The sequence below is a fragment of the Coptis chinensis genome, chromosome 4, assembly GCF_015680905.1.
Source record: "Coptis chinensis isolate HL-2020 chromosome 4, ASM1568090v1, whole genome shotgun sequence".
NCBI classification, from domain to species: Eukaryota; Viridiplantae; Streptophyta; class Magnoliopsida; order Ranunculales; family Ranunculaceae; genus Coptis; species Coptis chinensis.
The window spans coordinates 44,090,391-44,108,302 of NC_141459.1; the positions used below are offsets into that span (position 1 = coordinate 44,090,391).

General features: G+C 40.1%; 1 protein-coding gene across 1 annotated transcript in view; it reads right to left on the reverse strand.

Moving 5' to 3' along the window:
* Positions 1 to 17,668, reverse strand: part of LOC147503616 (uncharacterized) — a 44,333-nt gene extending 26,665 nt beyond the window's left edge. The window contains exons 1-2 of the mRNA XM_086604906.1: positions 17,383 to 17,668; positions 16,273 to 17,279 (exon numbers count right to left, since the gene is read on the reverse strand). Of these exons, the coding sequence (XP_086461032.1) occupies positions 16,273 to 17,279; positions 17,383 to 17,668 (1,293 nt within the window). The remainder of the gene's footprint in view (positions 1 to 16,272; positions 17,280 to 17,382) is intronic.
* Positions 17,669 to 17,912: the final 244 nt, after the last annotated feature.

The window sequence follows — 17,912 nt, forward strand, 5'->3', positions numbered from 1 at the left end:
GAAAATAAACTTACATAAAAATAAATGACAGTAATTGTTTCGACCCCCACCTACGTGGCAAACGTCCATTAGTAGGGGTCTCTATTTTATTCATTTAATCAACAGGGCTAAAGCCCAATTCGCAATATCATGGATCAATGTACAGGCCCATTTACTCATGTGTCTAAGGCTGAACCTTAGCCACATGGCTTGCCACTAATATACGTTGATTTATGTCCGTGATTCATTTCTTATCAAAGAGATAGTTATCGGTTACGGTTATACTCTATCACAATTACTCAAGATACAAGATTACTTGAGCTACAAGGACTCTCTACTCTACCTCTATAAATAACAAACTATTTTTCATAAGGAACTACATGGAAACTTGATCCCTAGAGAACAGATCTTGGGTAATGTGGGGCCATTATTTGGTTCAGTTTCATCTCCCCCAACTTCAAAATCCTCTGTTTCTTAGTGCGTTCGTCACCATTGCTCTCGTTGTATTGAAGCAGTTTATTGCCGAAACATAATTGGCGCCGTCTGTGGGGACCGAGAATTCATTATCACGTGAAACAATCAAGATGGTAAGCACGAGAAGCACACCAAATAGTCAACATATTCCTCCTACTAACAAGAATCGCAACCCTCGAAATTCAAATCGGCCGATACATGAACCGTTGAACAATCAAGTTGCTCCTAGTAGTAGGATCAATTCTCAACATCCGACTGTAGCAGCGCATCCGCCACCGCCTCCGCCTCCGCAAAAAGCAGTACAAGTGCCACCACCCTTAACGGCCTTGCAACAAGAAAATCGACAAGTCAGTAGTCCCCCATGCGATCTGTCGTCTGTCCATGTCGATCCTTCAGTTGACATGGATATGGACGTGGACATTACTCTCACGCCAACTAGCGGAAAAGGTGATAGTAACAGCCAATTCACCCCTAATACGGTTGAGCGGGAGTTACGACGAGTCAAAAATTTAAACAGGAATTTGAGAAGGAAGCTGGCAAAGAGGCAAAGGCCGGTGGACGATGTTGCAAATTCAACAACATCAAGGTGACCACGAAGGGACGCAGGCCATTCCAGTGTATGGGACCGTCTTGACGATCCACTTCGACGTCCTCAACAACGTGCTATTTCTCAAGCACAATCAACCAAAGGCACTAGAGTAATGACCCTATTACCCGTACTTATGGGGAGAATCGGATTGGCGGGGATAACTACTACCCTAGACATGTCCGATCTCAAAGGGAAGATTTACCTCGAGAAGCAATTTCGGGAAGACCGCCATCCGAGATATGTCCGACACGATTGGGAAGGCGGGCATCCCGCATAAGAGCAAAAAAACATGGAGAAGTGGTATAATTATTCCGACCACCCGCCAAGGGTGACTACCGCCTAGACAGCTGGGTTACGAGGATAGACAAAGACAATCACCGGTTGGAGCTGATCGTGGGTAATGCGCCAAAGATCTCTAACTCTAATAAGAGATAATGGAAGGTATCCTTCTCCACATAGGCACGACCGGGGCCCCCAAATTATTCGAGCCAATACTTTAACTCTAAATGAACAACAACTGAAAGAGTTGATTGCAAAAGAACTTAACGATAGAGAGTCAAGGGATGTAAGAACGAAAAACTTGACAATCCAATGATGGCGTGCTTTGATAAGTTTTCGGTCGACATTCAAGAAGCTTACCACCATCCCGACTTCAAACAACCCGATTTTGAACTTTATGATAAGTCGGAAGGAGATCCCGGCTTGCATGTTCTATCGCTCAAAAATAAGTTGGTGTTATGGGGTGGAGATGATCCGCTCATATGTAAGCTCTTTCCATCGACTCTAAAGGAAGAAGCATTACGCTGGTTTAGTGAGTTGCCTTTAAGATCAATTCACCAATTCAATGAACTAGAAAATCAGTTTGTTAATCGTTTCCGCCCACAATTGCAAGACGCCAAAGGATGTCGACTCACTTCAACATCAAGCAACAACGCGTGACGAAAGTTACATACTTTTGTTACTAGGTTCGAAGCGCAGCAGATGTTCCGTTTTTGATGGGATGCTTCTTTTCGCCTTTAAAAGAAGCATTATATTATGAAAGAGACGAAGTTCGAACTTCATTGTAAGGGATCTTTACCACTCTCTAATTAAAGATGTCCTTAAACTTCGATCACGATCTGTATGTTAGGGCTGAACAACACATTCAGATCGAGGAGAACCTATCGGGCGAAAAGCAAAAGGGACAAAGATATTCGAGTAAAGATTTTTCTGAAAAGCAAAAATTTTAAGCCGGGCAAGGACGATCGGATCAACAACATAACGATGGAAAGAATGACAATCGGCAAGTCAATTTCAATCGTGATGGAAAAACTCTACCTGAGCTAAAACTGACCCCGCTCAATGCCAAGTACTCTGTTATATATGAGAAGTTGAAAAGTGGGAATCTTCTTTCCCCGCCGTATCCACTTTCAGAAGATACCAAAGCGACAAGGGACAAAGCCTTATGGTGTAAATTCCATAATGACTATGGCCATGAGACAGAACTTTGTCGCTCTCTCCGGGGTCGGATTCAGAAATTAGTGGAGAAAGGACTTTTGAACGAATATCTTACGAAAAACTCTCAACAGGCAGTTGCTGCAACTTATGAGCATGTCATTAATGTCTCCCATTCTCATGTTGAGTCTCTTTCCAAAAGTCAGAGTAAGAATCAAAAGCGTTTGAAAGTTAGTTATGTTGGTGAATTTAACCGTATCAACAAAGTCGATTTTGTCAAAGGAATCCGCCGAGACTTCTGAGAAGAGCCCCTCGATGATGATCTTCGTGGGTGTATATCACCCTCACTATGATGCAGTTTATAATTTCGTGTCTATAGGTGCTTCTCGTGTTCAACGGGTAATGATCGACACCACGGGGCCACTTCTTCGCCATTTTCGATGGATGTTATTCTCGATGCAACTTCGAGGGTATGATCATCGCCGAAGACAATCCTATCATCGGTTTTGATGGGACAACATCTTCAGCGGTTGGAAGAATTACCTTACCGATCAAATTAATGAACAAAGAAGTTGAGCTCGATTTCTTATTGATGGACTGTCGATCCCACTATAACGCAATTTTGGGCAGAGATTGGATACATTCCATGGGGGCTGTAGTCTCCACATTTCATCAGTGTGTCAAGTTCCCATTCTCTGGGCATATTTGCAAGGTTCGTAGTGACCAGGTATCTGCCCATTCCTGTCATGACAAAGCAATGGATGACTATAAAAAATCTGAAGTTCGAGGTAATACGATCCTTGCAAGTGCCCTGCCCAAGTTACAGTTACCAAGCGGCGTGCCCTCCATCTATAATATTGAGGCTCATGTGCAAGGGCCGCCGACAGTGGATCGACTTTTGGAAGTGCAAGTAGGAGATTCAGCAGAAGAAACCACTTTTATTTCCGCTGAACTTTCGAGCGTAGAACAACAAGAGTTGGTTTCCCTTTTACAGCGAAATAAGCGTATCTTCGCTTGGAAAATTGAGGAAATGCCGGGAATAGACCCTTCTGTTGCCTGTCATAAACTTGACATTGATCCAAGTTTCCGGTTAAGCCAAAACCAAGAAGAATGGCACCTGATCGGAAGGTCAAAGTTAAAGAGGAGATTGATAAGCTACTTTGCGGTTAACTTTATCCGACGAAGTTACTTAGCGAAATGGCTTGCTAATGTCGTCGCGGTGCCAAAAAAAAAGAACGGACAAATTAGAATTTGTATTGACTTTACAAACCTTAACGCAGCTTGTCCGATTCATCCGTATCCATTGCCACGAATTTCGAACTAGTGGATGCCACTTCGATTCCAAATATCTTTCATGGATGCTTCTTCGGGTACTACCGGATCTCTTTGAATGTTGATGACCAAGAGTTCACCGCTTTCATTCTTGACCAAGGCATTTTCTGCTACTAATTGTTATGCCTTTTGGTCTGAAAAATGCCGCGCAACCTACCAAAAGCTTGTCAATACAATTTTTCCGATCTGCTGGGAATAATAATGGAGGCTTATATTGATGATATAGTCGGTTAAATCGAAGCTTTCACCGGGTGATCATCTTTCCGATCTTCAACTTGTTTTTGATAGGCTTAACAAGTATAACATGAGACTGAATCCCGCCAAATGTTCTTTTAGCCTCTCTTCTGGAAAATTTCTGGGATACCTCATGACTCGTAGAGGTATTGAGGCTAATCCTGATCAGATCCGTGCCATTATTGATATGCCATCACCAAAAAATAAGAAGGAAATTCAACGGCTTACTGGTCGGCTTGCCGCTCTTCAGCTGCAGTTGCCTTCAACATACTTTCCGTCCACTTCTGCTCCTCTGATTGGGTGAAAGTTTAGACCATTGGAAAGATCTTTCCGAGCCGGTCGTTTTGACATAAGGTAGGCCCCATTCCGAGGTCTGAGTCCCAAGATATGTCCTTCGGAAGTTCTGCTGACTTTGTGTGCTGTTTCGGCCCGCGTCGACTTTTCAGCTTTTGACCGGGCTTTTAGAAAGGCTTTGTCTTCTCGAAACTTGGCCTTTAATCACGGAACTCCTTAGTAACCGACATTTGCTCCTTTATCTCGCTAAAGTGGCACATTTCTGCACATAATGGACTTTGAAGCCTGAAATGCATAAAAACACGTAATCAGTGTTAACTCTTAATTATTACTCATATAATTGGTCTAAAAGTATGACTGTTAAAGGGTTAAAACTACAGTTTTGGGCTCTTATCATCATGCCTATTACTGCTTTCTTGATGGTTATTCAGGCTATTTTCAGATAGTCATAGACCCTGCTGATCAAGAAAAGATAACGTTCACCTGTCCATTTGGTACATTTGCATATAGACAAATGCCTTTCGGCCTTTGCACGATCACGTACTTTCCAACGCTGCATGCTTCATATTTTCAGTGATATGGTTGAACGGTTTATGGAAGTATTCATGGACGACTTCTTAATTTATGGAGATTCTTTCGATAGCTGTCTATCAAATCTTGAAAAGGTCTTTACACGTTGTGAAGAGAAAAACCTTGTTCTTAATTGGGAAAAATGTCATTTCATGGTTACTAAAGGAATAGTTTTAGGACACATCGTTTCAAAGGACGGAATCGAAGTCGACAAAGCTAAGATAGAAAAAATTGCTTCACTTCCTATACCAAAAACAGTTCGAGACATTCGCGCATTCTTAGGACACGCAGGTTTCTATAGGAGATTTATTCAAGATTTCTCAAAGGTTGCTAGACCTTTAACCAATCTCCTGCTTAAAGATGCCATTTTTAATTTCAGTTTCAGTTGCAAACAAGCCTTTGAGATATAAAAAACCCGCATTAACTACCGCTCCCATAATTCAGCCACCTGATTGGTCGAAACCTTTTGAATTAATGTGTGACACGAGCGACTATGCTATAGGAGCTGTACTAGGGCAACGTCGAGAAGATAAGATAGTTGTCATTTACTATGCGAGTAAAACCCTTAATGAAGCTCAACGTAACTATACCACCACTGAGAAAGAGTTTCTCGCCGTTGTATATGCGTTGGATAAGTTTTGTCCTTACATAGTGGGTTCTCCAACTATTGTCTACACTGACCATGCGGCACTTCGTTATCTATTAGCGAAAAAAGATGCAAAACAAAGGTTGATCCGATGGATTCTCCTTTTGCAAGAGTTTACTCTCGAAATTAGAGATAAAAAAGGTAGCGAAAATGTGGTTGCAGACCATTTATCAAGACTTGTCAATGATGTTGATACTGATACCGAACCTATCTGTGATTCCTTTCTGGATGAACACTTGTACTCTATTTTTTCGTCCCCTTGGTACGCAGACATAGTAAATTACTTAGTTACCGAGGAAGTCCCTTTATCTTGGTCTCGTAATGATCGGAAAAAGTTTTTATCCACTGTGAAATTCTATTTCTGGGATGATCCCTACCTCTTCAAGTATTATTCAGACCAACTAATCCATCGTTGCACTCCCGACTGGGAACACAACGATGTGTTATCCTTCTGCCATGAACAATCTTATGGTGGTCATTTTAGTGGTAAGAAAACTGCGGCCAAGGTTCTACAATGTGGTTTTTATTGGCCAACACTATTTAAAGATGCACATGAGAATTGCAAAGCATGCAATCGCTGCCAGCAGTTAGGTCGCATTACTCAACGCAATATGATGCCCTTAAATCCCATTCTAATTGTGGAAATCTTTGATGTATGGGGCATCGACTTCATGGGTCCATTTCCAAATTCTCATGGCTTCCTATACATACTTGTAGCAGTTGACTATGTGTCAAAATGGATTGAGGCATTGGCATGTCGTGGTTAACGATCATAAAAGCGTCGTTTTGTTAAGTAAAGAAAAAATTTTTTCTCGATTTGGTGTTCCAAAAGCTATAATTAGTGACGGGGAAAACATTTCTGCAATAAAATTTTTTGAATCATTAGTAAAGAAATATGGAGTCACGCACAAAGTGGCAACTCCGTATCATCCTCAAACCGATTGGTCAAGTAGAAGTCTCTAATCGAAAATCAAATCCATTTTGGAAAAAAACTGTCAATCCATCTAGGAAAGATCGGTCTCTACGATTATCGATGCCTTGTGGGCATACTGAAGCGACTTTTAAGACACCTATAGGGATGTCTCCGTGATCGCCTCATTTTTGGAAAACCTTGTCATCTGCGGTTGAACTTGAGCACCGTGCTCTATGGGCCATCAAAAGCCTCAATTATAACACTAACGTGGCGGTGAAAGAGAAAATTGCGGTTAAATGAGCTTGAGGAAATTCGGAGTGATGCCTATGATCTCTCGAAATCCTATAAAGCCAACATGAAAAGAGTGCATGACAAGCACATATTGAGAAAAGAGTTCAAAGTCGGTCAAAAAGTTTTGATGTACAACTCAAGATTACACATTTTCCGGAAAATTAAAAACTTCGATGGTCCGGTCCTTTCATCGTCTCTGCCACCCCCCCATGGGGCTATCTCGTGAAAAACGTAAATGATGGTAGCGAATTTCAAGTAAATGGCCACTTTTAAACATTATCATGAGTTGCGCTCTCAAGATGTCGAAGAGACTCTTCTCAATGATCCAGTCTACACAGACTAATAGATTCGCTGGTGTACTTCTTTTCATGTATTTAAACAGGAAAAGTATGCCATTAGGGTAGCCGGGCCCTCTTCTATTTTCTTTTCTAAAAATCCCTAGTGTGTGGTTGCAAGCGCCGGAACCTTAGTCCACAAAACTCTACTTCAGAACTGAGTATAAATGTCTTCTGATAATCGAGCAAACGTGCCTTCTGGAAAACAATGGGTGCCAAAAATTTCAAATCCTTTTTTTTCTTCCCTTTTCTATTCTCTTCCTCGCGAACTCCAACTCATCATTTGGTGTAAATCTCACCCATCTCGAATTGGTAATGGTCGTAGTACTTTTTGCTCGGCGGCGTCGCGAAAAGGATGGGGTGGTGTATGAACCTCCAAACTACTTTCTGTCCAGGTCTTGATCTTCTATCCGAGATGAGCCGGTATAAGGTATATTATTGTCTGACACCAGCTCAGCAGGATAAACTTCGTCGTCGTCCCGTTATTCCCACAGGTTGAGAATCGTCTTTAGGATCTGAAGTTAAAAGACTCACATTTCTGACGTTAAAAGACTCACATTCGTCTTGAGGATCTGACGTTAAAAGACTCACAATCGTCTTGAGGATCTGACGTTTAAAGACTCACATTCGTCTTGAGGATCTGACGTAAAAAGACTCAACATGTATATACTCGTTTTTTTTTTTTTAGCACCCAGCATGGTGCCCAAAGAGAGTCGTGATATGCACCATCGGACATTTCCTAGTTCGTACGGGCAATGGATTCCACCAGGCCAACCCCAATCAGTTTTCTATGTGACTGTTTCGGGGCGGTTTGAGGCTATATATACCATATGTACTAAGGGTAATATTATTATTAGACCATTGCACATTGGTCAGGGATGGTACCGTCCTGAACCCTAGGCCCCCAAAACATAAAGGATAAGCCACAGTCTGGCTGGATTGGCTTCGCCCAGAGCCGACATGAAAGTTGCCTGAGTTAAGCTGTTTTGATGTGTTGTTTTATTTGGACTTCCGGTGTTGTTGACAGGTTCTTCTCGACTTGTACATTTGTATATAAAAGTGTAAATAAATAAAAAAAAAAAAAAAAAAAAAAAAATGTTTGAATGTGATTTTTTTTTCATATTCTAGTGGATTGCAATTTTAATGCCGATCGTTTTGATATCTCATCCGTTCAATTTAGAGTTGAAACGAATCGAATTTCCACGTTTGAAATTTCGGAACATTTTGGGACATAAGGGGAATTTATGTTATTCATTTGGGCTTGGGCCAAAATTTTGACCCGACCAAAAATCAAAAATCCGGTACAAAGCCCACGCCACAGGCACCCACGGCGTCCACCCTCTCATTTCTTCTTCCACAAAAATCGGATCTTGGTCCCCCCACACATCACTCACTCGGCAGCGACTAGGCAGAGGTGAATTCGACCCGCCGCGCGCTGTGCCAAAGTCCACCAAACTCAACCCCTTCCTCCAAAGCACCATCTCCTCCACCTCCTCTTGCTATTTGCACCCTCAAAATATCCTCTACACCGCTATGGCAGCACGAAGGTGGATTACAGTTGAGAGGAATTTTCGCAAATCTCTACAATTTCGGATGTTTCACCCATTTTTCGATGAAGAAATTGCTAGTAGAGAGGGGAATATCTATTGCATCAATTCCAGCTCAATTACTCGAGGATTTAGTGTTGAAATTTTACAACAATGGAGGTTTCGGGTGACGAATTTTGGATTACGGCGGATGGGTTGGAACGTGAACTCACGCTGGAGTTGATTTCAAACCCGCATTCCGATAAACTCGATAGTCCGACCATTATTGTCGAGTATCCGACCACGAGGGGATTTGATGTTTGACACGCTTTTCGAGGGAGAGTACAACAACGGCTCGAATCTGCGTGTACCAAAGATTCGCCGCAAAAACCAATTAGCCGTCACTTTCGGCTGGGCGTAAACGCCATTGGAACTTCAAAGACGTCGACGCGGAACAAGACTTTCTTGCATCTGGCCGTGGATCCTACAAGAGAGGAAGAACACTTTACGTATGGTCCATTTCACGGGCCATATTCTTACGACTAAATCAAGCAGTCGACTCCTCTTGTGTGCTTGTTACTCGGCTTATGCTTAACTTAGGGTTCCAAATCCGCTACTCTTTTTCATTGAAACAAGGTCTTTCGAGAATTTTGGAATTTTTGAGACTTGTGTTTTAGACCATCGGGACCCAATAGCTAGAGATGACATTGAGCATGATAACGTACCTCCTCCTCCTCCTTCACCACCCGACTGTTTTAATGAAGATACCATGCGCCGGATCAATACTCCTATGGATGCCTTGAGGCACATGAATAATAGTATGCACAGGATGTTTCTTCGCCAGGAAGAGATGCTTACTTCCCGCATGACTTCCAAAGAAGAAATGAGAAATCGCCAAGGCCATTTCCAGAGAATGATGATGGCAAATCAGCAAGAAGAATTCCAAGATCGGTTATTCTGATCTATAGGCCACATTCCGCACGGTCGGCTTCGGCTGAAGTTCATCGTGGCCGAAGACGTAGAAACCCGGGTTCTTCTTCTGCTAACCCGGAGGATTCACAATAGCTGTTTATTTTCCTAGGCTTAGCAATGACTATGTCATTTATTTCCTTTATGCATTGCATTTTTCTTATTTTTTTAGTGCTAAATTATTATATATCGGTTGATTTCTCATAATTTTGTATCTCCAAATGGTTTGAATGAAAAATTATTTATGTTATGCGAATATAGTACTTTCAAAAATATGAGTTTGCTCCTTGATTCATTGGGCCTACTCTCAAAGCCCAATGGTCAAAACCCAACGGACTGATCCAAACGGTCAGATGCCCAACTGTCAGAAATCAAGTTATAAATACAACTCTCCTTTCCACTTTCACTCATTCCCTTCTCTCACTCTTCACAAATTCTTCTTCACAAATTTTCAATTCCTTGAACATAATGAATCAAATAGACCGATGGGAAAAGGAGCAACGCGAATGGGCTATCACATTAATCGTGATAATAATGTTTATCATTATTCTCTTGTCACTCATGCATAACATGATCCAGAACATCTAGATCTATGTAACCGTTTTTCTTTTCTTTTTTTCTGATTTTCATTTTGTATATTAGTATGGTGTGTTAAATAATTCTCACACATTTGTATGCGGGTTCACGATTAAAATGGAGAAGTTCAGATTAAATATTTGTGTATATTAGTTGTCTTTTCCTCTCTAAAAAATAAAATATAAAATATAAAATATAAAATATAAAAATATATAAAAATAAAAAAATATATAAAAATAAAAATATATAAAAATATAAAAATAAAAATATAAAAATATATAAAAATAATAAAAAATAATAATATATAAAAAATAATAATAATAACAAAAATAATAATAAGTAAATAAATAAATAAACCATAACAAAGAAAGGCCATCCAAAACTCACCAAAATAATTAATGGATACACATGGTGTTCAGAGAAAATCGCGCATGCTACAAGGTACACATAACACTTGTCACACATGCAGCTCGATTATTCTATCCATATTCTATTACTGAGTTATGATCATCATTTCTGAAATTACGTGTAAGTCTAACTACCCTGTGAAACTTTCCTCCGTATTTTCTAACATTAAACCATCTCATTAATTGTATTTGGATATCTGACATGACAAAGACTTACTGTGGATCCCCTACGATGCTGTTCATAATCACATGGGTCATTAACTACACTTGGACTCCAAATTGGTATAGACTCATAGATTGGCTATAAATCTCTTCTTTTTCAGCCATTCTTATTCAAACAATTTTCACTATCCTTCCCTCAGTAATGGCTCAACCAAGAAAAATAACGGCAGAGAAAGACAACCCTCAAAACTTTCAAGAAGGCGGTTTTCTCCTTATTTTGACACCAAATCATACGTCATGGATGGGCGCCTCTTCTATATCATTCAAAGAAATGGTTATTCCCGAGAATTGGTTTTGATGTTCTACCAATTTAGCGGATATGAAGATGGAAAATTCTACTTCAATGCCTATGGACAACGATTGGAATTGAATAAGGAAATGATCTCCAACATACTTCAAATCCCAATAAATACCCGTGAGTCCCTTTTTCAAGAGTCATCATTTGATTCCGCGAAAAAACCTTTACTACGAAGCTCACCGTATCTCATGGCGACGTCGAAAATACACATCACATTGTTCTTCAACGCTTTTTGAAACGGAATCAACGTGTTGTGCTCCACGGGTTGGGACATAATGTGGTAGGTACATCACACCAATCGAAAGTCACAAAGCCTCAACTTCACCTACTTTGGATTTTGCAAACTCAAAGAGATGACTTTTGTCTAATCCAACACCTCGAACGTAATCACCAAGAAAACAAGAAGGTCAAGACCCTACCCACTTTTGTAATGCAGATTATGATCGTTGGGGTTATCCAATAATTTCTCCAGAGACACCCCTTCAAAGAGCATATATAAAATTACTCCAAACAGACTACCTCGTTGGTTTTTGGACCCCCGATACTCGATAGATGAGCGAGAACAACCCAAGCTCAAATTGACCATTTTTATTTGATGAAAATGCCATCTTTGAATATTGTTAATCCCATGGAAGGCATTAAACTTCTTCATCGGGGTTTGAGGAACTACACGCCGTCGAATATCATCATCACAACTCTTCAGATTTTCAAGATCGTCAAGCAACGATGATGTTGAAATGGGGAGGAGATCTTGGAAAATCATTCTCAATCCTTGCAAAATCACGCTCTCCTAATGGAAAATCAAATTGTACTCTCTGCCAGCCAAGGGGACATTCAAATGCAGCTCGGCCAACAAATAGAAGACCTAAACAGTCTAGTGCAAAATATGCATCTCCAAGATCAATATAAGAATCCATGATATTACTAAGTCAATAAGTATATAATCATATATGTTATTACGTTTTTCCGTCATACTATGTATTTTGTCTTATCTTTTTGTCTTCTTTTGTATGAAATGCTTAGTAGGATTGTCATCATTTCCGTTGTGACTAATATAATTTTAACATGTGCTACAGGAGGATCTATTTTCTTACATACTCATTTTTCCATCCAGTTGCCGGTATCGTTACCCATTTCTTTACTTCATCCACCATGGCATCTTCATCAAACATTGCATCTTCATCATCCATGGTACCTCCCAAACTCATTCCTGAGCAATCCTTTCAATCTATGATGGATTCCAATGTCTATGGCCATCTCTTCCATGATTACATCACAAACATTGGGTGGTCTTCCCTAATTCTTCAACCTGACCAAACTTATTCTCCGAGTTTGGCTGCATACTTTTATGCTAATATGGAAGACACACCAGTATTCAACCATGCACATGGTTTCTACTTAGACGGGTTCACAATCCGAGTTGGTGACACACCTCATATCTTTTTCTCAACAACAACTTGCCCTAACTTTGGACCTTCCATACCACGAACCTCCTGCATCTTGGCATTACATCTATCATAATTCTTACCGTTCCTTTCAGTGGCAAGCATTTCGGGACTCTTATGGTGATGGTCTTGAGATCAAACGAGAAGGCAATGGCCATGTGCCATGGCGCAACATCACCATTCCATTAGCAAGCATGACCATGAACATGGGGACTGCAATGTTATTTGTACTCCTAACATTATGGGAGATTGGCATTTTTCTACCGCCAATGAGGCTGCTTGCGTCGTATTCAGTGCACTAGCTCAGGGTCATGCATTATTTAACATTTTAGGTTGTGTTGTCTCCAACCTGAAACGAGCTCGCACTTTTCAGGATCAGTATATACTTTTACCAGTCACCGCTTGCCGGATCATGAAGACACATTTCCCACAATTTGTAGCTACTTTTCATGACTGGGTCAAGGTGGATTCCATGTGCCCAGCAAACGTAATCATTCGGCTCATTGAGGTTTTCGTCAATGGAAGTCCCCCCGATACCGAGGCATGTTCGATGTTACCCAAAGGACGAAAAGATGAAGACCAATTTGAGGGAATCCGGAGACAAAGAATGGGCAGAAATTTGGCAGACTATTATCTATTGGCGCGATGCTAAGGAAATGCATTTCCTTAAAGAGGACGCCAGACCTTCACATCCTACTGGATGGTAAACTAGAGTTTGCCATTGTACATATATCTAGCTAAACCTTATGCTTGGTGTGCTATTATTTTTCATGTTTCGTATGCTATTGTTTATTATTTCGTGTGCTATGTTTAGTGTACTATTGAACATTTTCTTGTTCTTTCTGAATAATATATTATGCTCTCCAACCTTCGCGTTCCAAAGAATCTAGTCCTAATTTTGCTCCACGGTTCTCGGTACTTTCTCTTTTAATTATTGATACTTCGAGGACTAAGCATCATTCTGTTTGGGGTGCTTTAAACCCAGAGAGCAAAAATTAGGCATCTTGTAGCCTTGTATATAGTTTTTATTTTCATATTAATAATTGTACTTAGTGACAAAGTCTTGTTTACTTTTCAATGATGAAAATTGTCTAGAAATCTCACATTAGTATCCTAATTAGGATTTGTTTTAAGAAACTTTAGATAATCATGATGCAATAGTTTATACATCTTTTCATGAATATTCATGTATGCGAAAGTATCATCAATTGTACATAGCAAGAAGTTTCGAACCAACGGTTAGTTACTTAAACTATAAATCTGTGAGAATCTAACCAAAAGCCTTGACATGAGTGATTTGTGTGTGATGACACGGAGGAGTAGTTTTTCGATTAGAGGAAATCACGATCTACTTACTTGATCACCACCAACCCTAGGCGAGAATTTAGGCCTTCTTTAGATCGACATAGCTAAAAATTCTTACCTTACAAAATATTACCGCTAGTCACTCCAATCAACCTTTCATCAAACCTTTCACTTTCACCACAAAATTCCTTACCCATCTATTAAACCAAATAAAAGAACCTACCTAAGTGATGAGTATGAGAAATAGGATGAAATGTGGAAGAATAAAGAGAAAGACTTGTCCTAAATATAAGTCGGTTACTTGCTTCCGGGAAAAAAAAATAGAATCATGTTTTTAAGTTTATATATATATATATATATATATATATATATATATATATATATATATATATATATATATATATAAATCATCATCGATATCCGTGAGGCTTAAGAACAAGGTTGGAAAAACTTAGTTAGAAGAAGGAAAGGAAACAAGGATTTCTCTAATGTAAATATATGAAGACCCTATTCTCTCATACTTCGTAAATTTTGATTATCCATTTCCATTTTCTTGTACACTATCACCTAAGCCCCACAATGCCTAATAAAGACCTTTAGCTCAATTAGGAGTAGGGTGGTGTGATAATAAGTAGTAGACGTGATTGATCGACATCGGCTCCCTCGACCGTCATTGAGATGTAAGGAAAAGTGTGCCCACTTAATCGGAGTTAACAAAACCTGAGTGGAAAATTTTTGAGTGAATTTGTGTTTCAACACATACCTGTGAGAACCCATTTAGGTATGCTCTCCAAAGGATCCAGAAACAACCCTGCTAGTACATTCCAATGAAAAGTTCACTGCATGAATAATCATATGTAGATGTTTTAATTATTGAATACATATTAACTTGAGTTTCAAAGAAATCAATCCTCGTTCCCCCCGCTAAGGAGATGTATGGATATCCGAGATTAATTTAGGAAACGAGTTTACATCACCGAGTCGTTGTAGTATAAATGAAGTTTGTGAGTATCTTTTCCGAAAACTCTCACGAGGCTATAACTTGTCCACTAGGGAATTCCTAGTGGTTTAAGGCCTTTGTTGCATATGGTCAATGCAACAAAGACTCTCTAAACCAGAATTAGTTTAGGACTACACATTTTTGGCCACTTATCTATTTTAGTGTCTCTTCTTGCTCGAGGACAAGCAAAGTGTTGTTTGGGGGGTAGTGTAATAAGCACCCAAAGTGTATTATGAAACCCCATTGAGACATATAAATTTGGTTAATTATGTGTTTAATAATCATGAAATAAATATGTTTTCATACTTTTGCGGTATTTGTTGTAAACATGGAAATATTGGTTAAACTGCGATAAAAATCCGAGAGCGGCATATATATGAATTCTTCCAAATCCGCCGAAGCATCAAACTTCCAAAGCTCCTACCTCTCGAACCCGGGACTCGAATCGACAAGAGAGTGCTTTCGGACAATCGAGGCGATGAACTCTCTCGTAAAGCGGGAAGTTGTAAAACTACCCAAAATACCGGGACGCCAACTGGGACACATGGACCCATTATCATTGGGGCCACAAGATTGGATGAGTCATCAATCATGGAGCATGTCAAGACAAAAAAATAACAAATTATTGGTGCAAAATTGACACCTTGCATGTAATAAATTAGATTAGGTGTTAATAGTGAAAAAAAGGCAAGGTGTCACTTTGTTTTAATGTGGTGGATAAAAATGAATTAATGTGGTTTGATGATTCACGTGGGAGGAAATGAGATTTCTCTCAAATGGAGAAGAAATTAGACAAGGGTGGGGGACATTCCATTGACTCCCTTGACTTATTTCTTCTCCATTTGAGAAAAATCTCATTTCCTCCCACGTGAATCATCAAACCACATTAATTCATTTTTATCCACCACATTAAAACAAAGTGACACCTTGCCTTTTTTTCACTATTAACACCTAATCTAATTTATTACATGCAAGGTGTCAACTTTGCACCAATAATTTGTTATTTTTTTGTCTTGACATACTCCATGATTGATGACTCATCCATCTTGTGGCCCCACATAGTGGGTCCATGTGCATGTACCCCATCGGTCCGTTTTTTGGGCGCTTTACAACTTCCCGCCTATGCGTAGAGTTCATCGCCTGATTAAACCGAAAGCAGCTCTTGTCGATTCGAGTCCCGTTCGAGAGGTAGGAGCTTTGGAAGTTTGATGCTTCGTATGGATTTGAAGAATTCATATATACTGCGTTCCGCTCGTGGCTTTTATCGCAGTTTAACCAATATTTCCATGTTTACTGCAAATACCTGCAAAAGTATGAAAACATATTTATTTCATGATTATTAAACACATAATTAACCAAATTTATATGTCTCAATGGGGTTTCATAATACACTTTTGGGTGCTTATCACGGTCTTCATGACATCATCTCTCACTGTATCCCAAAACTTCCGAAAAAACTTAGTATTGAACCCATCCAGTCCCGGAGACTTATCGTTCCCCAGATCGCCAATTGCCCTCCAAACCTCCTCCTCCTCCTCAAACTCTCTTTCTATGTCCACACTCTCCTCTCTCGAAATGCTAGGAAGGAAGAGATCATCTACAAGAGGGCGTCTACCTACGGGCTCGGTGTAAAGCCTAGAGTAGAAAGAAACCACCTCCTCTCTCAAGCTATCCTCTCCCCAAATAACCTCACCATCAATCCTTAAACTCTCTAACATATTCTCTCTATTTCTAGCCCTTGCTCTTTGATGAATTTTTTTTGTATTAGAGTGCCCCTCCCTGATATCTTTGACCTTAGCCTTTTGTCTCCAGGACATCTCCTCCAAATAAACCACCCTCTCAAACTCCGCCCTCCAATCCTGGCATTGTATCCTCTCATCCAACTCGAGGTTTCCTTCTTCCTCTTTGAGATTGACTTTCCTAATATCCTCTAAAAGTTTCTCTTTTTTCCTGTCCACGCGCTCAAAGACATTCTTGTTCCACTCCTTAATTTTATTTTTCACAATTTGAAGCTTTTTTGCGAGTCTAATACTCGCTTTATCTCCATCAGTCTCGTAATTCCACCACTGCTTCACATTCTCCACAAATTGGTTGTCCTTTAGCCACATGTTCTCAAAACGAAAAGTAGTCGGGCGTCTCCTCTCAACCTCGCTAGTTAACAAGATAGGGTGATGATCAGAAGCTGAGCTAGCAACAACTGACTGGGCAAGAGAAGGCCAACTCTCTTCCCACTCCGTACTCACTAGAAACCAATCCAAACGAGATAGAATCGGCTCAACCTTTCTATCGAACCACGTGAATTTACCCCCGATAAGATGTAAATCCACCAACTCACATCTCCTAATAAAATTATCAAATCTCCTACTGATAGTGGGACTAGGAACTCCCTTTTTCTGCTCATAGGAAAACCTAACCACGGCCCACACACCAAGAACCCCCCCTACTAAAAGCATAAACGTCGTCAAGTCCAGCCCAGAAACTCGGAAAATAGGCCCTCTTAGAAGGACCATAAACGCAAGTAACAAGCTTATGGATTTCCTCACCGTCAAATATACAAGAAATGGACACGGAAGAGGATCCAAGGAGTTGGTCCACTGCCTCAACCCTCTCTTTATCCCATATAACACAAATCCCTCCAGCTGACTTAACTGCTGGTATGTCTATCCACTCCATCTCATTGATTCCCCAAATATCTCGGGCAACCTTAAGATCAAAACAATTTAACTTAGTCTCTTGGAGCAGCACAACTAAAGGCTTCTCCTTCCTAATGACCTCTTTAATAACAAATCTCTTCTTATTGCTACCTAGCCCCTTAACATTCCACGACATAATTTTATGCCCCATGTATAACAATTTGGTTTCTTCCCCCTCTCCTAGAACTCCCTTCCACAATCTCCTCACCAAAGTTGATATTGGATACTAGCCTCGATAGTTCCATATTACCTTTTTTATTAGCTTCATGCCCTTGCAGTGCATTTTTCCCAACTGATTTTCCATTCTTAATACCTTCAAGTATTCTCAATGAACACTGGTTTATGACGAAGATAGGGTGGGAGAAGGGAGCTGGTATCGG